Source organism: Gekko japonicus, unplaced genomic scaffold (genome assembly GCF_001447785.1).
Source record: "Gekko japonicus isolate JY-2015 unplaced genomic scaffold, Gekko_japonicus_V1.1 scaffold1118, whole genome shotgun sequence".
Lineage (NCBI taxonomy): Eukaryota > Metazoa > Chordata > Lepidosauria > Squamata > Gekkonidae > Gekko > Gekko japonicus.
The window spans coordinates 465,726-489,065 of NW_015176006.1; the positions used below are offsets into that span (position 1 = coordinate 465,726).

Here is a 23,340-nt window from a genome sequence, read left to right on the forward strand (position 1 = left end):
CAGTGGCAGCTTTAAGACCAGGTTTTATTCAGGTACAAGCTCTCCCTCCTCTGCGAGGACAGATCTCCACGTTCCCCCCCCCCCAATAGCTAGCAATCCAAAAGAGTCCAGTGGAGCCTGAGCGGTGGGTGTTGCCTTCTGACACACTTCCGGTGATGCCAGGGGGTGTGGCATATGCAAATTAGTTATGGTAATGAGTTATGCTAATGAGCTCCTGCACCTCTTTTTCTACTAAATGACCCCTGGTCTAAACGCTTTGGTGCCATCTTCTCAAGTCTGAGACAGGAGACAGCGCCAAGTCCTCCACTTCTAACACCATCAGCCTTGGCCTTCTTGCTTCTCTCTTAGGGGCCTAAGTATCACTAAAGAAGCTCAGATGTCTGGGGAAACCTTCCTCTGCCCTGGAGATGTGTTGCCAATCAGAAGAGAGACCGCTGAGTGAGACGTACTAATGGGCTGACACGGTATTGGAGAGGGGGGTAAAGGCTGGCGGTAGACAAAGCCCTTTGCAGGCACAGTGTTCTAGGTTCAATCCCCAGCATCGCCATGAGAAAGTGTTGAAAAAGACCTTCTTTGGCCTGAGACCCTGGAGAGCTGCTGCCAGCCAGAACAGACAATATTGAGCAAATGGATCAAAGGCTGCCTCATTCAATGCAGTTGTCTACCTTTAAAAAGGTAAAGGTGCCCTTGCTCGAAAGCCAGTCGAGTCCGACTCTAGGGTTGCGGTGCTTATCTCCGTTTCAAAGCCGAAGAGCCAGCGCTGTCCGAAGACGTTTCCGTGGTCGTGTGGCCGCATGACTAAACACTAAGGCGCACGGAACGCTGTTACCTTCCCACCGAAGTGGTACCTATTTATCTACTTGCAATTTCTTGCTTTCAAACTGCTAGGTTGGCAGGAGCTGGAGCTAGAGACGGGAGCTCACTCCGTCATGCGGCACCCGGGTCTCGAACTGCTGAACTACTGACCTCCCACAGCCTGCAGTTCAGCGTCTTAACCACTTGAGCCACCGCAGCTCCTTTCTAGACTTGGTTTAATAACACCAGTTTGGAAAACCACATGAAAACAACTTGTTCCTTGAAAAAGAGAGAGAGAGAGAGAGAGAGAGAGAGAGAGAGAGAGAGAGATTTCATGAAAAACTTACTGCAGGTCCGATGATAATCAGATGTACGGAGCTTTCCTTTCTGTGCCAATCTATCAAACAAGGGAAGAGAGTTCTGGTCACAAGAGAAACAAATAACATTTGTTGGGAAAATCTAAGGCAAATAGACTCATGAAGCCCAAGACTTTAAAAACAAGCCCTGGTTTGGGGTTCTGTCTGAACTGAGCCAAAGAATACCTGGCTCATTTCTCACAAAAGTGAAAACAAAATCAGAGAGAGGATATTCAAATAAAACCCCAAAGCTTTTGAAATCCACCCTCTTCCCTGCTCAAAACTCACATTTTCATTGTCATTATTATTGTTACTATTATTATCAATAACAACAACAACAACACTAATACAATTCAGTCTCAGGATGGAACAATAATAATACAGTTTAGCCTCAGCACTGTGCAGGGGGTTGGACTAGATGACTCTGGAGGTCCCTTCCAACTCTATGATTCTATGGGCAGGTCAAGAGGTATGGGGGGGGGGTTGCTGTCAAATCACAGCTGATAAGAGGTGGTTTGCCATTGCCTGCCTCTCTGTCACGACCCTGGTATTCTTTGGAAGTCTCCCATCCAAGAACGTACCAGGGCCGATTCTGCTTAGGTTCTAAGATTTCACAAGATCAGGTAGCCGGGACCACCCATGTCAGGGCAGGTATGGCACACCCCAAAATTATGTGAATAACCACTGCAGAATACCCCTTCCCCAAACCTCTTTTCAGTGTTTCCTAGCTGTGTTTTTTTTGCAAATGCTACCTTCATGCTGAGAGCAAAATAATTACTCTCCCAAACTGAAAACACCCAGCCAATATTTTGCCTTGATTGCAGAGCTGCACTATTCCCAGCAGGCAAGGGAAAATATACATTTGAAATAACGGAGCCTTTCAGATCAATGTCTGTACATGTCTGTGAATAAGTTCTATATATGAGAGAGACAGGGGTGGGGAGAAAACGATGACGTTTTCTGCAGTGGAGGAAAGAACATATAGCAAACGGCTTAATAATCTGTTGATCCATTACTGGATTGCCTAATTTAGGGGATTTTTTTAAAAACATAGAAAAACTGGCATAGAAACCTAGATCTGGAAGGAACTCCAATGCTGGAAATTCTCAGCGACCCCCCCCCCTCAGTGACTCCTGCTCTATGCCCAGAGGAAGGCAAAAAACCTGGGCCAATGTGGCCTGGGGGAAAACTCCTTCCTGACCCCAAAGACACGATCAATTGGCATTACCCTGGGCATAGAAGAAAGGGCCACAAGAGCCACGCACTGGCTCATCCCTTCCAGCCCTCCCTCTTTTGATCTGGGGCAGTGATGCTCTGTATTGTTGGTGTTTGAGGGGCCACAGTGGGAGGACTTCTGGAGTTCTGGTCCCCACTGGTGGACTTCCCGATGGCAGCTGGGTTTAGGCCACTGTGTGACAGAGTGTTGGACTGGGTGGGCCATTGGCCTGATCCAACATGGCTTCTCTTGTGTTCTTATGTCTGGGGCAGTGACGCTCTGTGTTCTTGGAGCTTGGGGGGCAACAGTGCGAGGACTTCTGGAGTTCTGGCCTCACTGGTGGACTTCCTGATGGCAGCTGGGTGTTGGACTGGATGGCCCATTGGCCTGACCCAACATGGCTTCTCTTGTGTTCTTATGTCTGGGGCAGTGATGCTCTGTGTTCTTGGAGCTTTGGGGGCCACAGTGGGAGGACTTCTGGAGTTCTGGTCCCCACTGGTGGACTTCCCGATGGCAGCTGGGTTTAGGCCACTGTGTGACAGAGTGTTGGACTGGGTGGGCCATTGGCCTGATCCAACATGGCTTCTCTTGTGTTCTTATGTCTGGGGCAGTGACGCTCTGTGTTCTTGGAGCTTGGGGGGCAACAGTGCGAGGGCTTCTGGAGTTCTGGCCCCACTGGTGGACTTCCTGATGGCAGCTGGGTGTTGGACTGGATGGCCCATTGGCCTGATCCAACATGGCTTCTCTTGTGTTCTTATGTCTGGGGCAGTGATGCTCTGTGTTCTTGGAGCTTTGGGGGCAACAGTGGGAGGGCTTCTGGAGTTCTGGCCCCACTGGTGGACCTCCTGATGGCAGCTGGGTTTTGGCCACTGAGTGACACAGAGTGTTGGACCGGATGGGCCATTGTCCTGATCTAACATGGCTTCTCTTGTGTTCTTATTTCTGGGGCAGAGATGCTCTGTGTTCTTGGGGCTTGGGCAGCAACAGTGGGAGGGTTTCTGGGGTTCTGGTCCCACTGCTGGACCTCCTGATGGCCCTTGGGTTTTGGCCACTGTGTGACACAGAGTGTTGGACTGGATGGGCCATTGGCCTGATCCTACATGGCTTCTCTTAGGTTCTTCTGTCTGGGGCAGTGATGCTCTGTCTTCTTGGTGCTTGGAGGGGGAAACAGTGGGAGAGCTTCTGGAGTTCTGGCCCCACTGGTGGACCTCCTGATGGCAGCTGGGTTTTGGCCACTGTGTGACACAGAGTGTTGGACCGGATGGGCCATTGTCCTGATCTAACACGGCTTCTCTTGTGTTCTTATTTCTGGGGCAGAGATCCTCTGTGTTCTTGGGGCTTGGGCAGCAACAATGGGAGGGTTTCTGGGGTTCTGGCCCCACCAGTGGACCTCCTGATGGCCCCTGGGTTTTGGCCACTGTGTGACACATAGTGTTGGATCGGATGGGCCATTGGCCTGATCCAACATGGCTCCCCTTATGTTCTTTCTTATCTGCCTAAATTCTCAGTGAGCCATGTAGGCAGGGTTGCCCACCCTTGGTTGGGAAACGCCTGGAGAGTTGGAGGTGGAGCCTGAGGAGGGTGGAGTTTGGAGAGGGGAGGGAACACAGTCAAGATACATATCCCATAGTGTCCACCCTCTGAAGCTGCCATTACCTCCAGGGAACCTTATCGCGGCAGTGTGAAGATCTATTGCAATCCCAGGTGATCTCCAGGCCTCACCTGGAGGTTGGCAAGCCTTCATGCAGGAGATAGGTAGTTGTGATTTGGACTGGAGCAGAGCTTGAAAGGCTGAATAAAGATTTCTCCTGTGGCCTTTTTGTGGTAGAATCCCCCTTCCCTGACTTATAATTAGCCCGGGGGGGGGGGCCTGCAGCAAGAGTCACGCAGGTATCCTTTCCCCCCCATCAGGTCCCACTGCAGTCTTAACCACAATTTGATCCCACCCCATTTGCTAAAGAGCTCAGGGCAGTCTCCCCCTCCCCCGTTGTATCCTTCCGACAACCCTGCAAGGTAGGTTGCTGAAAGTATAGGTGCGACTGGGCCAAGTCACACATACCCTTTCAAGCTTCCTGCCTTGCAGGGTTGTAGGGAGGAGGGTTTCATAGTTGGGAATTTGAAGCCTGCTCTCCTATGCCTTGACTCCATAACAGCTGAACTACACCTATGCAACGAACACGTCGGTCCGACTTAGTTCAGGAGGACAATGATTTCTAACAGGCAAGGGAACAAAGTGGAAGAATTGCCTTCTCCATAGAATCATAAGAACAGAAGAGAAGCCAATGTTGGATCACGCCAATGGGCCATCCAGTCCAACACTCTGTGTCACACAGTGGCCAAATACACCAGGCACCATCAGGAGGTCCACCAGTGGGGCCAGAACTCCAGAAGCCCTCCCACTGTTGCCCCCCCCCCCCAAGCACCAAGAAGACAGAGCATCACTCCCTCCCGACGGAGAGTTCCTATCAATATGTTGTGGCTAATAGACACTGATGGACCTCTGCTCTGTATGTTTATCCAAATCTGACCTATCATAGAATCCCAGAGTTGGAAGGGGCCATACAGGCCATCTAGTCCAACCCTCTGCTCAATGCAGGACCAGCCTACAGCATCCCTGACAAGTCTTTGTCTGGCCACTACTTAAAGACTGCCAGTGGGGGGGGGGGGGAGCTCACCACCTCCACATTATGACGCACGTTCAAATCCCGTCTTTCCCTCCCCGTCTGTTTTTTAAGGTTAAACCTCCCGGCAGGAGAGCCAATTTCAGATTCCAGGTTTACTGTGATTCAAGGTCACAAGGGGGAGGGGGGGAATTGTCTTGAGAGAAGCCAAGGGCACCAACCTGAAAAAGCATCCACCAAATACAGTGGATCTTTGACTCTTCTCAGGCCGCATATCAAAAGAAAGAGGTACAGGTGGTCGTTGTCATGGAGAATCTCTGCAACAAAGCAAATACACCTTCACATGCTCAGAAACATTACGAAGGGGGGGGAGGACAATGACTCAAAGAAAGAACAGTTACACATTCTCAGTTTTTGCTGCGGCAGCTTCCCTTCAAGGCAGGGGGCTTTTCTAGTGACATCTGAGTAAATTCTGAATGGAGGCTACAGTCAATTGCTTCAGGCCCTTTGGGTGCTTCCATCTTGAATTTCTCACGTACCTCCCCCCTTGTGTTCCCCAGAAAATCCAGAATAAACTCCACGGGTACATCATCTATGAAGAAGAAGAGGAGGAGGAGGAGGAGGAGGAGGAGATTGGATTTATACCCCGCCCTTCATTACCTTTCACTACGCCCTAACTCCTTTCCCTTCCGCTCCCCACAACAGACACCCTGTGAGGTAGGTGGGGCTGAGAGAGCTCAGACAGAAACTGCTGTTTTCCAAGAACAGCTGTGCCAGAACTATGGCTTGCCCAAGGTCATCCAGCAGGTGCAAGTGGAGGAGAGGGGAATCAAACCCAGTTCTCCCAGATTACAGTCCGCGCAAAGAGCAAGATTTGAGCCAGTAGCACCTTAGACCAAGCATCCCCAAAGTGGGGCCCACCAGCACCGTTCCTGGTGCCTGCCTGGGTGTTCTTAAAAAGTGGGCATGGCCAGGTGGGGGTTCCTGCCTAGCAGGGCTTCTGATTGGCTGGGCAGATTACAATAACATTGTTTCGGTGGCAGCTCTCACTACAGTGCTGGTTTTCTTCTCTCTCATTTTTCTTTTCCAGTGTATTTTTAAAAAATTTGTCCTCTGCAGTTGGCTTTCTTTGGGTGTGACTTTGTCTCTCCTGGTGGCCATCACCTCACGTCAGAATTTGAAAAGTTGTCAGACTCTTGAGCAAAATTACTCCCAACAACACTCTCATGGCAGTGATTGGCTTATTGAGAGATGAAGATATTTCAAGCTAAGACAATCTGTGTCAGAACAGACTCCCTGGTATTATACATAGTTCAAACACTCCACCGCCCCTTGTGACCAGTGACCAGTCCAATCACACCAATACATTCAGCCCGCCAAAATCTACTGTGCACCGTTAACCCTCCCCCAGCACCTGCAAGCTTAGAATCCAGCAGTGTCTGGCATCCAAGGTCAAGCACGCATTCTTCCCAGAGATGGGAGGCCCCGCATATACACAGTTACAAGCTAGCGGAACCTCCAGAAAAGCAGCTACACACCCACACACCTGCTCACAGACTCCCCCCTCCCAACCAGAATAAAATAGGATAATAGACCTATAGAATCAGAAGGGAGTTATGGAAACGATGGGAAACAAGACCCAAGTTTGACAAAAGTGCCCGCAGGCTCACAAAGGTTGGAGACCCCTGCTTTTGACAAACAGGATTTCCAGGGGATAAGCTTCCGAGAGTCAAAACTCCTCAAATCAGATAAAACGACTTATATCTGACGAAGGGTGCTTTGACTCTCGAAAGCTCATGCCCTGGACATTTTGCTGATCTTTAAGTTGCCACTAGACTACAATCTTACCCTTCTGTTACTCACCTGGAACTATCTATTGAAAAACACTGAGAGCAATCAAGGTGTTGGAGCGCCTTCCCTATGAGTTTAGAGAAAAGAGTCTGGGCATTTCCAGCTTAGGGGTAAAAAAGGGATTAAGGGGTAGAGGGTCACATGATATAAAAGAATCACTATGGTCCTTTTCGCACTAGACCTTAAATCCTGGTTCAACCCTGTCCCCGAACTTACATTCTACACTACACACGAGTTCACCCCTGTAATTATCTTGGGGTATTTTTACATTCTACATTACACGTGAGGTCACCCCCGTAATTATCTCGGGGTATTTTTACATTTTACATTACACACGAGTTCACCCCTGTAATTATCTCGGGGCATTTTTACATTTTACATTACACATGAGGTCACCCCCGTGATTATCTCGGGGTATTTTTACCTTCTACACTACACGTGAGTTCACCCCTGTAATTATCTTGGGGTATTTTTACATTCTACGTTACACGTGAGGTCACCCCCGTAATTATCTCGGGGTATTTTCACATTCTACATTACACTCGAGTTCACCCCTGTAATTATCTCGGGGTATTTGTACATTTTACATTACACGCGAGTTCACCCCTGTAATTATCTCAGGGTATTTTTACATTCTACACTACACTCGAGTTCATCCCTGTAACTGTCTTGGGGTATTTTTTGTTTCCACATGACACTGAGGTCACCCCAGTTTCATCCTACACTTGTCCCAGAATAAACGAATGCTGTTATAACCAGGGATAAATGCAAGAGATTATGTCCCGTTGAACTCTGATAAAACTAGGGAGGAGATCCAAGCGCGGAAAGGACCTATGAGTAATTTTGATTGGAGACACTGCTTAGGGGATGCGGGGAGGAAGAACTCCGTGTATGATTATCAGGCACTATATGCAATGGCATTGAAGAAGCTATGCAAGCCTTGGTTTGGTCAATGCCTAGTTGGGAGATCTTCTTATAACCCTCTATACGCTACCTCAACCTTCTTGAAGTGAGATATAAATGCAAGAAATAAATAGAATTTAACCTCATAGCCCCAATCTAGATGGCGAGCCCCAGGTACGAAAATCAGATGGCCACGCCCTTGCCACAAAGAGTACTCCCAGTCCTGAAAAGCAGGGTGACTGGGACACCCAGAAGCTCTTTGCCTGGTACAAAAGATCCAAAGCTGATGTTATAAAATTTGGAAAGTGTCCGCTCAACCCTGCCATTTCCTCGACTGAGACAGCATCAAGAACAGCTCCAGAAGATCTATCCCCCTTTGCCGCTTTCTCGGAAGCCTCTTTTACTTTAAAGATTAATCTGTACGGCAAATTCTTCAAAGCAACACTCGACTCAAAAGCCAACGCTGCGTGGGTGGGCACAATGCAAATCAAAGAATCTCACAGTGTCAACAGCGGAAGAGAAGGGTACGCCACATGGAAAAGAATCTGTCAGGTACATGGTACAGGCAGGGCTTTGCGTGGTCCATGTGCAAACAAACAAACAAGACTGGAATCCGACATCCAGAGTTGAATCCTGTCACAGACTACTGCCGGTGTTGCATCATTTTATTGTGCAACTTTTTGCAACTTAGCATACATTCCCCATGCCTACAGAAGGTGCTTCAATGTGTGGTAACCTATGTCGGGCAAAATTATGTACCCTGAATTAAATTTGCATGACGCTTCCAGTTTTGCATCGTTTATCCGGCCGATGCATAAAACCATGCACATTTACACGATACTTCCAGCCCCACGTGATAGATGTTTTCAACTTTTGCATAATTTATAAATGAGACGAGGGAAATAAAAATTTACATACCGCCTCTTACTCTGCATTTTTACTAATTCATGGGGATTTCACTGGTCGTGCAAAAAAAGCAGGTAACTACAAAGGAAGCTAGAGTCTTAGCCTCAACCCCAATTGTTGAAACACTTTAGGGTGTTTTTTTTTGCCTTTTTAATTATATTTTTAAAATGCAATCCTGCCTTTCTACCACATTAGCCCCCAAAGAGGCTTACAAATTCAATTATCAGGGACATACTTAAAGGGTTGTTCACTGAGAGAGGGGTTTCCCTGCTGTGTCTCTGTGTGACTCACTGCACTGGGATTACCCTATCCCAATTAGGCTTCTCCACGAGGAGAGGAGACGCTATTGAGGCCTTGCATCAAGAGCCGAGAAAGAACCCAAGCGTGCCTAACGCAGGGAGGCGGCCTAATTGCCCATCCTCAGAGAAAATGGCCCATCCTGTCTCCCGTAAACACATGCCCGGAGCAGCAATTCACAGACTCACACAGAGATGCACCAGCAGGACTCCTCCTCTCTCAAGGCAAGCAATAGCTTTCCATCTAGGCTAAGAATAGTAAGAAGCCAAACAGTGCAGATACTTAAAACAAGACATTCTAATTAAAAACTGGAAACAAACACTAGTTCAGTGCATGACAAACTGCGTAATAACGCAAAAGACAAGAATTCTATTTACAAGATTTAAAAGGTTTTGTTTTTTTAAAGCCTTTTCAGGACACAGCGGTCTCATCTCTTAATGCTTGAGAACAGACTAAAATTGCAGTTAGATGGAATGCCATTATTCTTCTTTCACAAAAAGCAGAGTGTCAGATTTTTAAGTTTTTGTTTTAAATCTATCAGATTTGCTGCCCTTTCGGAAATGGATGAATCTATCAGTTTTTATTCTTCCTTTCCTTCCAAGAGCACATGGCCATGTACCTGCTCAGCCCCCCCCCCCCAATTGTCCTTATATGACACGATTCGGTTCGGAAGAATCTATCCGGTAATCAGAGTATTTTTGTCCTACTCTTTTCCCCCTGGAGCTCAAGGCAACACACAGGGCAGTTCCGTGATATGATAACCATCTTCAAGTACTTTAAGGGCTGTCATATAGAGGATGTTTTCTGTTGCCCCAGAAGGTCGGACCAGAACCAACAGGTTGAAATTAAATCAGAAGAGTTTTCAGCTAAACATCAGGAAGAACTTCCTGACAGTCAGAGCAAGTGGAACGGGCTTCCTCGGGAGGTGGTGGGCTCCCCTTCTTTGGAGGTGTTCAAACAGAGGCCGGATGGCCATCTGTCAGCAATGCTGGTTCTGTGAACTTAGGCAGATCATGAGAGGGAGGGCAGGAAGGGTTGCCTCAGTGCTTAGTTCTTGTGGCCCTTTCTTACACACCCAAGGAAATGTCAATCAACACTTTGGCATCAGGAAACAATTTTTCTCCAGGCCAGTTTGGCCAGTGATCCTGGAGTTTTTTTGTTATCTTCTGGGCATGGAACAGCGGTCACTGGGTGTGTGTGGGGGGGTAATTGTGAATTGCCTGCATTGTGCGGGGGGTTGGACTAGAAACTCAGAAAAAATATTGATACAAAGCCTCCTTTACCACTCATGGTGGAATGGGCACCATGTCTTTTTTTCCAGGGAACTCAGGAGCGATAATGCCTTTCTTCCCCTGTTTACCCTCACAACAACCATGCAAGGAAGGAAATGCTGACAGAGTATCTTGCAGAAGATTATCCATGAAATTTCATGGTAAAGTGAGGTAGAATCATCTCCAGACTGGACTACAGCAACTCGCTCTGCACTGGGCTGCCCTTGACTCTGGCTCAGAAACTTCAGCTGGTCCAAAATGCAGCGGTGCGCCTCCTGCCCAGGACATCTTCATGGACACAGACAGTGCTCCGTCAACTGCACTGGCTCCCAGTTGAGTACCGTATCAGGTTCAAGGTTATGGTATTAACCTCCAAAGCCCTATGGGGTCTGGGACCAACATATCTGCAGGACCGTCTCTCCCCATATGTTCCCCGAAGAGCTTTATGGTGGTCCCAAAGACATCCGCTGAGGCTTGACCAGGGCCAGGGCCTTTTTGGCTTTGGCTCCCGCCTGGAGGAACACCCTCCCAAGTGAGATCAGAGCCCTGCAGGACTCATTACAGTTCTGCAGGGCCTGTAAAACGGAGTTGTACCGCCAGGCCTTTGGCTGAGGGAGCGGGTGCCCAATTACATCGGCCTCCCCTGCTCCACCCCTAGAGATTTAAAATTTCCGGAAATTTTGAAGCTCGGGAAAAAAAACAGGCTTTTTCGGGCGTTTTTTTTTTGGGTGGGGGAAACACGGAAATTTTCGGGAAAAAATGAAAACAAAATGCTAATTTAGCACTTCTTTTTTCTTTTCCATATTGAAAGTCATTCTGTTACTTTAGGAACATAAAATATGACCATGGACATTTTTACTTGGCATGAAATTATCACAACTAGCCTATTAAAAATATAGTGTATCCAAACAATTATTACAAACAGAATACCCGCCCACATGCAAAAACAAAACTGAAACCTTTTTCTTTTCTTGTGACAATAGCACCTCCTAGAGGAAGAAATGCATCTTGTTCTTGCATTGGAGACTTCAGTTTGTAACCTAGGACTTGCTTGTCCTCAGTGCAGTAGATCAAGGTTATGGTATTGCAGTAGATGCAATAGATCAATCTGATACCATACATATTTTTAAGAAATGATTTGGAAAATATTTGAACACCTTGTCTTAAAATATTTTATTCATCATGTTAAAATAAAACGTTCCATAATCAATTTCTTTTCTTTTTTCAATTTTTCCAATTTTTCGGAACCCCCCCCCCCCAAAAAAAAGGCTTCAGGGGAAAAATGGGGGGGAAACAGTTTTTTTTCCAAATTTTCCCGTTTTTTTTCTAGGCCTTCACATCTCTGTCCACCCCGTTCCTTTTTATTTGTATTATCTCAACTTGTACCATCGGCGGTGTCTGACGCCCAGTGCCCAACAATCTGAACCATCCTGGGCACACATACTGGAAGATTTTGTTAAATTGTTTGTTCTGCCATCTTTGAATAATGTTACTGGTATTTTAATTGGACTAAACTGTAACTGTTTTATTCTTCGTTGTAACCCGCTCTGAGCCTGCTTTCAGGAGAGGGTGGGATAGAAATCCAATAAATGCAATCATTTGAACCCAGGTCTTCAAGATCCTAGTCCAACCGTCCAACCACTACCCAACACTGGATTTTAAAAATTGCTCACACTTCACAACATCAGAAATTGAATTTGATGAGGCATGTAAAAGCAACATGTACAAAAATGATTAACACGCAAAGTGTTATCCTAATGCATCTAATAGGTGTTGGAAGTGTAAATCGAATGTGGGGACCTTTTACCACATGTGGTGGAAGTGCAGTAGGATACAAAAATATTGGAGAATGGTACAAAAATTATTCTAGAAATGTTGAATCTAAATGTTTTGTTAACACCTGAATTATATATGTTGAATATAATACCACAGGGTTATTCTAGACAAGATGAATATTTATTAGTATATATTGTAACAGCAGCACGTATATTACTGGCTAAAAATTGGAAAACAGAGAAAATACCCTCTAAGGAGGACTTAGCACTTAAACTTTTAGAATTGGCACAAATGGACAACTTGAGTTTAATCTTGCAGGGTAAAGATAATAAGATGCAAAATAAAAGATGGGTAAGGGTATACAACTGGATAAACTATTCCAAAGTTTAATAGTGTGCGGAAAGCAAATAGCTTATAGAATATATACATTAGACTAATAGACTCTAGAAATATATGCAATCGATGTAATTCATGAAATGAAATGTTTGAAAATATGAAAAATAAACATGTTTAAAAATGATTAACATGTCCACATATTCTCTAGCCAAAGTATTGCGTACAATTATTTTATTGCAATCCGTACAACAGCCCCATTAGGCAGACCAGTACAATTTTCCCTCTCTTGCTGAGGGGAGCTTGAAGCTAAGATAGAGGAAGATCAAGATGGGTAGTTGTGTTAGTCGGTCTGTAGCAGTAGAAAAGAGCAAGAGTCCAGGAGCACCTTAAATGCTAACATTTGTGGCAGGGGATGAGCTTTCGTGAGTTGCTGTTCACTTCTTCGCATACACAAAAGCTCATCCCCTGCCATATATTTTGTTAGTCTTTAAGGTGCTCCTGGACTCTTGCTCTTGTCTAAGAGAGAGGAGCTTGCCTTAGGTGAGCTTATGGAAGGGAGCCTGTGGCAGAGGTGAGATTCGAACTGGGGACTCAAATACTGCCTCGCTATACACACTGCTTTAGATATTACGACAAAAGCTGTGGCTATGAATTTGTCTAATCCCCCTTTTAAAACTTTCTAAGCTAACCGTAGCTGCCACATCTCATGGTAAAGAATTCAGTTAATTAGCAGGGTGCGGAGAAGTAATCCCCCTTTGCCCATCATAAACCCAATCAGCTTTGTTGGCTGACGCCATGTTCAAGTTTTATGAATGCTCTCAGTCTCCATCTATACAATATCATCTTTAAAAAAAAAGCAAACCTTGATGCCTGAGAACTTCTCGGCAGGGCAGAAAAAAACAGGACCACCCACAATCTCGACAGAGGGGTTCTGCATAACCAGGGAACCCGACAAGCAGGGGTCATTTGGGGGGGGACGCGGGGGGACGCCACCCCCCCGGGTGAGGTGCGGGAGGGCGGGGCCTGGAGCTCCCTGCTGGTGCCCGCTGGAGGTCGCCTCCGGCTGTGGGGAGGACACACTTCCGGTGATGTCAGGGGGTGTGGCATATGCTAATGAGTTATGCTAATGAGTCCCCCTAGCTCTTTTTCTACGAAATGACCCCTGCCGACAAGTACACAGAACGACATAACTTGGTAAATTACTTGCCAGAAGGCACAGGATGTTGAGATTAGTTGTGCATCAGTTTAAGAAAGAAATGGAGACACAGGCGGAAGAATAAGGCAAAGTCACCAGCTCATGCCCCTGATGGTTTACGGGGTCCTAGAGGGAGAAATCAGGGATGGAAAAGGTAAAAGGTAAAGGTTCCCTTGCTCGAAAGCCAGTCAAGTCCGACTCTAGGGTTGTGGTGCTCATCTCCATTTCAAAGCTGAAGAGCCAGTGCTGTCCGAAGACATTTCCATGGTCATGTGGCCAGCATGACTAAACATCAAGGCGCACGGAACGCTATTACCTTCCCACCGAAGTGGTACCTATTTATCTACTTGCAATTTCTTGCCTCTAAATTACCCCACCAGTCCTGATGAGGATTAAATATGCCCCCAAAGGGATGGAATGTTGAGAGCAGGTGAGCATCAGACAAAAGTGGAGCAGGGGGAGGAACAAGCTCCTGAGATCTTGGAGAGTCCCGGAAGGGGACATTTGGAGGGGGGTGGATTTCCAAGCGGTTCCCCGTCCCATGACTCTTCATCTCATCCCCCTCCCCCCGATTGTCTACTATGATCAGCAACATCTTCGGCATCTAAGGTTCCACTACGTGTTGCGCAGATATCTTCATAACTGTAAGGACTAGGGGAAAAAATCAAAGACAAAAGCAACATAAGGCTGAATTCTGCACCCAGGGCCCTCCGCCAGTTTTCCATTCCCCTGGGGCACCCACAAAGACCTGCACGTATTGCAAAATTGACAGACTATTCTGCAGGGTGGCTCACGGATGTGGTTGTCCCTGCACTACTTTCTCCTTCCAAACACTTTCACGCACCCATCACCCATCATTTTCAAGAACGGCTGTTAAGCTACGCCATGCAAAAAATTCACACTTGACCTTGCATGCGCTCCCCTCGCAGTGACAATCAAAAATACCAGTCCGGTAGCACCTTAAAGACCCATGAGATCTCTAGGGTATAAGCTTTCAAGAGTTAACGCTCCCGTGGTCAGTGATAATCGAAAGTCCTAAAAAAAATAATCAGTGTTAATCTACCTTCCTGTGCTTTGCTCTCAGAGACAAGTACGAGTCGCGATCCAAATTTGCAGGAAGGAAACTGCTCGGGAAGAGGTCAGCCGGGGCCGATCGCAGAAGCGCTCCGCTGCAATTTTAATTACATGCATGCCGCCGGCACGACAACTTCTCTTCCCTCCTAGTGCACTCAGTTTTTGTAGACTGGCACTTTGTCGGCAGTAGCGTTAACACGCTCTCCCCCACTTCTAACAGGGCGATAATGCATCGGTGGGCTCCGACTTGGGGTTCAGGGGTTCCACGTATGGGACCAGCTCCAGGTTTCGATGGGCTGTGGGCAGGGAGTGCTCAGGGGGCCCCTCCTCAGCCCACCACCAGGACTCCCACTCACAGGTCCCTTTCTGCCCCCAGCCCTGCACCCCACATCTACCTGTGCATCCTTCCCGTGTCTGCTCAGCCACCCCTCCCACTGCCCATGCTCACAGCCACCTGCAAGCCCTTTCCTTCAAGACACAAACCTTCGTAGTGTAGGGTTGCCAGCTCTGGGTTGGGAAATTCCTGGAGATTTGGAGGTGGAGTCTGGGGAAGAACCCTCAGTGGAGCAGAATGCCACAGATTCCGCCCTCCAAAGCTGCTGTTCCCTCCAGGGGACCTGATCACTGTACTCTGGGGATCAATGGTAACTCCGGGAGATATCCAGGCGACACCTGGAAGTTGGCAACCCTACTGCATTGCTTGTGTGACCCCCTGCACGTTCTGGGGAACAGGAAGACCGTTTGAGAAGTAACTTCACAGGCTGGACCACTGTATGTTGGGTTCGTTTGTGGCTTTCAAACTCATTGAAGTGGGAGACACTTAATTTGAGATATGCTGCTGTAGTGCCCTGATCTGGGTGGCCCGGAGGTAGCCCGATCTCATCAGATCGTGGAAGCTAAGCAGGGTCAGCCCCTGGCAGTACTTGGATGGGAGACCACCAGGGAAGTCCAGGGTCACTACGCACAGGCAGGCAATGGCCAGCCACCTCTGAATGCATCTTGCCTTGAAAACTTTGTTTTCCCACCTTTTTTTGCCCGCACGGGCAATCTCCATCCTTTTTTAAAAAAATGTTCGTTTTAGAGCGCTATACCGTTATAGCACTATACCGTTATAGCACTCTAAAATGAACTCTTTTTTTTTAAAGGACAGAGTTTGCCCACGCGGGCGGAAAAGGGTGGGGAAACAAAGCGGTGCGGTCTGAAATGCCAAACCGCTTCAGAGACGGCTCCTTACCGGTAGGGGAAAGGCTGTGTGAAATGGCAGCCCCATACCAGTTTACTCCAAGACGGTACAATAACGGCTTTAAAATGGCATAAAAAGGGTAATGTGGAATTCCCCTCTATGATTCTAAACAAGGACCATATAAGCTATGTCCATTGCCTCCTGCACCAGAGTACAAGAACTCATGGGCACTCCATGAAATTGCTGAGCAGTCGGGTTAGAACAGATAAAAGGAAGTCCTTCTTCACCCAAAGGGTGATGAACACATGGAATTAACTGCCACAGGAAGTGGTGGCAGCTACAGCCATGGACGGCTCCAAGAGGGAATTGAATAAACGTATGGAGCAGAGGTCCATCAGTGGCTATTAGCTACAAGGAACTCTCGGTCTGGGGCAAGGGATGCTCTGTATTCTTGGTGCTGGGGGGGGAGGGCAACAGTGGGAGGGCTTCTAGTATCCTGGCCCCACTGCTGAATCTCCTGATGGCACCTGGTATTTTTGGCCACTATGTGACAGAGTGTTGGACTGGATGGGCCATTGGCCTGATCCAACCTTGGCTTCTCTTATGTTCTTATGTTCTTAATGGAAAACCACCTCTGCTCATTTCTGGCCTGGTCCGTCCTATGGATGGGGTCACTATGAATCAGTTGAGGTTCGGCAGCACGTACTTCTTCTTCGAGTGACGGCCCACACATATGTGTCCCTTGGAGAACAGAACACCCCAAAAACATAGCTCTGATCCTCAAACATTGAAGGTCATGATGAAACAGGGCTCTGTATAGAGCCTGGATACAAAGCACAGAAATAAAACCACTAATCCCACTACAGTCACAAAAACTAAAAGAGGGCTATTATCCCACTGGACATCTCCACAAGAAGTTATATCAAATGATCCCCACGATGCATGGCGGTAACTCGTTTAACACATTTATTCCTCCTCTTTGCGGCAATCGAAGCAAACAAAGCCTCCCCGTCAATAGGAAACCGGCTTTGAGTCAGATATGGAAAACAGACTCGCCGAACAGCTGTGAGCCGTTTCGGTCCAGGAAAACATACCCGAGATAAAACGTTCCTTGGGGGTCCTCCTATAGTCGTCAGTAAAGAACGCAGGTGGGCCTGAACGTCAAGCTGTGAGCCCACATTTACACCGCAGAAAGAAAGTATCCTGGCTACATAAAGCATGGATTTAAAGTATCACAAACTCTGATTTCAGAGTATCCTCCAGCGCCTACACAATTCTTACCCCCTTAGCAACCATACTGATTAAAATCAAGTGCTGCTTGGAGTTTGGGGCTGTGGATTGATCTGCATTGGCCGATGCATGAAGCAAGGACACTGAACACATGAAGCTGCCTTATACTGAATCAGACCCTTGGTCCAGCACGGTCAGTATTGTCTACTCAGACCAGCAGTGGCTATCCAGGGTCTAAGGCCAAGGTATTTCACATCACCTATGGCCTGGTCCTTTTAACTGGAGATGCCAGAGATGGAACCTGGGATCTTCTGCATGCCAGGCAGATGCTCTGCCACTGAGCCACAACCCCTCCTCTAAATCACATTATCTACCCACCCACCCCCAGCCTCCTTTCCTATCTTGCATTCCCCTACTGCAAGTATACTTGAGACCATTAGAGAGAACTGTGACCCAACTGCAGTCTCTTCTTCATCCACAAAGGGCCATTCGTGGGTGCCCACACCTTAAGAACATAAGAAGAGCCCTGCTGGATGAGAGCAGTGGTCCATCTAGTCCAGCATCCTGTCTCATACAGCAGCCAACCAGTCCATCTGGACCGCCAACAACAGGGCAGAGATGCCAAGGCCTTCATCAGAACACTAGAAGATGTCTGTTGGATGAGACCAATGGTCCATCTAGTCCAGCATCCCCTAACACAATAGCCAACCAGTTCCTCTGGAGGGCCAACAACAGGGCAGAGAGGCCGAGGCCTTCCCCTGAGAAGAACACTAGAAGATGTCTGTCTCATACAGCAGCCAATCAGTCCATCTGGACCGCCAACAACAGGGCAGAGATGCCAAGGCCTTCATCAGAACATGAGAAGAGTCCTGCTGGATCAGACCAATGGTCCATCTAGTCCAGCATCCCCTCACACAATAGCCAACCAGTTCCAACAATAGCCAACAACAGGGCAGAGAGGCCAAGGCCTTCCCCTGAGAAGAACACTAGAAGATGTCTGTTGGATGAGACCAGTGGTCCATCTAGTCCGGCATCCTGTCTCACACAGTGGCCAACCAGTTCCTCTGGAGAGCCAACAACAGGGCAGAGAGGCTGAGGCCTTTTCCTGAGGTTGCCTCCTGGCTCTGGGATTCAGAAGATTAGTGCCTCTAAATATGGAGGTTCCCCTCGGTCACCATGGCTAGTAACCACTGATAGACTTACCTTCCATCAAAGAGGACCTTTGTAGTAGAGGGGTCCCTGTTGATGGAATATCCTTCCCAGACAGACACAGAAGGTGCCTACATTGGTATCATTTTGGTGTCAAGACAAGAGCTTGGCAAATGTACCTTACTCGATGTTTAACTGCTATTCTGTTGCCAGTTCATGGCTAATTTGGCAACTCTGGCACAGTACTGGCATCACAGTGGCAGCACCGTGGTGGCTTCTCTAGCCCCTACAAGGCTGAGTGGTCCAAAAAATGTTAATGTGATGAGAGCCAGCGTGGTGCAGCGGTGAAGAGTTGCTGGACCAGGACCCAGGATCGTGTCCGTTAGGTGCCATCGAGTGTTTCTGACTCACGGCGACCCATGAACGAATGACCTCCAAAACATCCTATCGTTAGCAGCTCATGTCAGGCCTTGCAAACGGAGGGCTGTGACTTCCTTTCTTGAGTCAATCCGTTGCATGACGGGTCTCCTCTTTTCCTGCTGCCTTCAACTTTTCCTAGCATTATTGTCTTTTCCTCTTTTTTTTAATAAGTACCCAAGGGTACACATTTATTGTTTTCTTATATTCCTAAACACAGACATAAACAACTACAACAAACAACATATAACCAAGAGACTAATTACAGTTTGTTACTATACCTAATCCATCGCTTCATTATTCTCATTTGTTAATATTCTCTAATTCCACTATTATATATTACTACATACTCAAATATTATTTTTGCCATATCAGCTTAATCTTTGACTCCATTCACATTATACCAATCCAGTCTCTTCCAGGTTTTTTGGAATGTCCAGTTTTTTGTGACTCTCATTTCCATAGTTAATTTGTTTATTTCCGCCGCTTCTAAGAGTTTATTAATATATTCCTGTTTGGTTGGTGTTTCTTGAATCTTCCAATATTTGGCATATAATATTCTTGCCGCCGTTGACATGTATACAATCAGGTAATCTATCAGTTGCCTCGAATTCTTTCAGAAAAATATTTAACAATAGCAATTCTGGAGTAAAGGGAATGTTACATCTTACTATTTTTTCCATTATACAGTGCACCCATTTCCAAAATTTTTTTGAAACATCACATAACCACCAGCATTATTGTCTTTTCCGATGAGCTTGTCTTCTCATGATGGGACCAAAGGAGGATAACCTCAGGTTGGTCGTTTTAGCGAGTAGGAAGAGTTCAGGATCCGGGAGAGTCGGGTTCAAATCCCCACTCAGCCATGGAAGCTCCCTGGGTGCCCTTGAGCCAGTACTTCCTTTCAGCCTAACCTGCCTCACAGGGTTGTTGTTCTCAGGATAAAATGGAGATGAGGAAACTGCTGTATGACACTTTGGGTCTCTCCATTGGGAAGAAAAGTGGGGAAGGGAGGGAAATAGAATCCTAGAATCACAGAGTTGGAAGGGGCCATACAGGCCCTCTAGTCCAACCCCCTGCTCAATGCAGCATCAGCCTAGAGGAGGGGTGTCGAACTCATTTGTTATGAAGGCCGGACCTGACATAAATGAGACCTTGTCGGGCTGGGCCACGTGTGTCATAAAATGTAATGCCAAGTAGCGGAGATATAAGCTTTATAAAGGACACAAACACAAAGGGGTTCTTTTTACTTAAAATAAAAACATGCTTAAAACATCAGCACTCTTGCAATATTTTGTTTATTTAACAGTGTCTGATAACTGACACCTCTTGCTCTGAATTATTGCATCAAAATGTCTGTGCTGTTGCAATCTTGAGTATGCTGTTCAGGTGTGTATCTGTAAGCTGCAAACCTACGATGATGCAGCAGCAGCAGAACTGGAAGAAGAAGCAGAAGCCAGTCAGTTCCACTGTGGGCCTGATAAAAGCTCTCCGGGGGCCTCATCTGGCCCCCGGGCTGCATGTTTGACACCCGTGGCCTAGAGCATCTCTGACAAGGGTTTGTCCAGCCGCTGCTTAAAGACTGCCGGTTAGGGGGAGCTCACCACCTCCCTCGGCAGCTGATTCCACTGTTGCACAATTCTGTCAAAAAGTTTTCCCTAAGATCCAGCCAGTACCTTCCCCGCCCTTAATTTAAACCCATTCTTGCGAGTCCTCTCCTCTACTGCCAACAGGAACACCTCCCTGCCCTCCTCTACGTGACAGCCCTTCAAATGCTTAAAGATGGGAAGGAGGGAGGAAGGGAGGAGAGAGACAGATGGACAGATAGACACCTACTTTCTCCTCACCTTCACCACATTGTCAAGTTTTTTTCCCTGACCACAGCATCACCTAACAGCTTGAGTGCCCCGATGAGCTATGGAGGAATTGGTGAAGAAGCCTGACTCAGGGGCCCCGTTTTCAGCAGCAGCCTTGCGTCCTCCATCACGGACAGCTTGGATCCCAGTGTGCTTTACCCATTTGAATTAAGACCCGTATTATTTCGGCAGCTTATCCTGTTCCCACCGAAAAGCAGGATTTGACTTGGACATAATCCTCCCCTGGGCTTTGAAAACACAATCAGAACAGCGTATCGAGAATAATTCCTTAAGACCCGCCGATAGAACACTTTTTATTTATTCTCTCAAACGATAAGTGCAGAACAAAAACCAAAAAAAAAAATCACAAGAAGCATCTCTCTTAAGAGGGCTTTGCGAAATGCAAACCCAGCGTGCGTGCCAAAGAATAAAAAGCCCAACTGTTTGAGAAATCGCCGATAAACTCTTACAAAATGCCCCTTGCAGATCGTTAATCTCGCTGCTGTTGGATCCCCAAGCATCGAGAATAAATCCACGTTTTAAGAAAAGCGAAATTTATTTCAAAGCGTTGACGACATACTCAAACACGTTCTTTGTTAGAACTGGGGATACACAGTTAGATCAAGCATAATAAAGGAACTTCAAAGAGATACAGGTCCAATGAATAACTTTCCCGCTGGCGGGCTAATGAAACGGTTGCGCGCCCAGTCCATGGGAACCAGGCAGGATATTAGACATAACACAGGTGCAGTAGTCATGGGAAAAGCAATAGCCAAGCATTACAGCATCTTCTCCCCCACACAACCTCCAGCAGTTATCTTTTGCATTCCAACGCAGGAGTAGGATGATAGAAACCAAGCCGGGTGCAACAGGGAAAGAATATGTACACAGAGGTCACAGAAAACAGAATGGCAGCTTGCTGACATACTGCCCCCCTTAAAATACACTTACAACACACCTCCCGGGCCGGGCGGGAGATCTCCCGGGCTGGGCGGGAGACCTCCCGGTTTGTCCGGGAACCTTCTGTGGAAACTACGGATCAGGTAAGGGGCCCGAATATCCCCTTCTTCCACCCATTCGCGGTGCTGGGGACCGAAATCAACCCATTCGATAAGGTACCAGAGTTTACCACGTTTCACTTTACAATCCAGGATATCAGCGATCTCAAAATGTTCATCCCCTTCCAAAATGACAGGTGGAGGAGGAGTAGTTACAGGTCTCCATGGAGACGGGCCAGGATCCTTCTTTAACAGGCTCATGTGAAATACAGAATGCAAGGCACGTAAATTCTTAGGCAAAACAACATCAACTGCCACATCATTTATGACTTTGCGCACTTTGAAAGGGCCTATGAACTTCCATCCCAATTTCCTGCTAGGCCGCAGCATCTTAATGTTCTTGGTTGAGACATACACAAGATCCCCAGGTTTCAGATCAAACCCCACCACCCTACCCTTGTCTGCCTGGGTCTTGTAAGCAGCCTTGGCTGCGTCAAGTGTTTGGCATAACAGAGGCCATGCTTTTTGCAAGGACATACACCAGGTATCAGCATCCCCCACAGGACGTTGGCCCATCCCCTCCAAGAAAGGGAGGGGGGGGCTGTCGTAACCAGAGACAGCTTTATACGGAGACATGCCTGTGGAGCTATGGACAGTATTATTATAACAATATTCAGCAAGAGGCAATAAGTCACACCAATCATTCTGTTGATAATTAGTAAAACAACGCAAATATTGTTCCAGGGTCTGATTAACTCGTTCCGTTTGTCCGTCAGTCTCGGGATGATACGCGCTGCTGAGTCCTTGTTCCACCCCTAAAATGGAAAGAAGTTCCCTCCAAAATTTAGAAACAAATTGGGTCCCCCTGTCAGAAATTAACTTAGTAGGTAATTGATGAATTTTCACCACGTGAGACATAAACGATTTCGCCAACCTTTGAGCTGTAGGCAAGGAAGGAAAAGGTACAAAATGAGCTTGTTTAGAAAACAAATCAACAACCACCCAAATGATAGTGTTCCCTTTGCTCGCAGGGAGGTCAGTAATAAAATCCATGGATACCACTTCCCATGGTCTCGATGGAGTAGGGAGTGGCTGTAGAAGACCAGGAGGCTTGCCCAATCTGGGTTTAGTCAAGGCACATGTTTGGCAGGACCGAACAAACATCAAGAGGTCTTTGCGCATATGTGGCCACCAGAACTGTCTGCGGATGAGTTGTAGAGATTTAACAAAACTCCAATGCCCTGCCAGTTTCGAACCATGAGCAGACTCCATCACCTCCCTCCTCATTGAAATAGGCACATACAGTTTGTCTCCAGAATAAATCAGACCATCAGGGCTACGGACACAATCAGGCAACGTTGTCAGGGAGGCATCATCCTCAACAGTCAAAGCAGACAGATATTTTTGGACCCAGGCCCCCCCCCCCACAGGGAAAAGGGAAGGCGTAGTCTCATCAGAGTGTGGAATTGCCCGCGCTTGCGCCCTGGTGACCACGGCCCCCCCCAGATGGGAGGGGGAAAAGACAGAGTCCATGATGATCTCACGCTGACTGTCATGTTGTGGGAGGCGTGAAAGCGCGTCAGCCAGGGAATTCGCCGCCCCAGGGAAATGACGAAGAGTGAATCGAAACTTAGCAAAGAAGTCCGCCCAACGAAGTTGCTTAGCGTTGAGAGAACGGGGGGATTTCAGCATCTCCAAATTCTTATGGTCAGTCCAGACTTCAAATGGCAGTTGCGCCCCCTCCAACCACTGCCTCCACGTGGAGAGAGCCAGCCGGATTGCTGACGCCTCCTTTTCCCAAATCCCCCAGTTTCGTTCAGCGTCAGAAAACTTTTTAGACACAAATGCGAGGGGATGTAAACGACCATCCTCCCCCTCCTGCAAAATCGCGGCCCCCATTGCCACATCCG

At 47.4% G+C, this 23,340-nt stretch overlaps 1 protein-coding gene across 1 annotated transcript in view; it reads right to left on the reverse strand.

Moving 5' to 3' along the window:
• GLT1D1 (glycosyltransferase 1 domain containing 1) overlaps nucleotides 1-23,340 on the reverse strand; it is a 142,050-nt gene that overhangs the window by 52,460 nt on the left and 66,250 nt on the right. The window contains exons 7-8 of the mRNA XM_015426487.1: nucleotides 5,210-5,305; nucleotides 1,143-1,192 (exon numbers count right to left, since the gene is read on the reverse strand). Coding sequence (XP_015281973.1) covers nucleotides 1,143-1,192; nucleotides 5,210-5,305 — 146 coding nt within the window. The remainder of the gene's footprint in view (nucleotides 1-1,142; nucleotides 1,193-5,209; nucleotides 5,306-23,340) is intronic.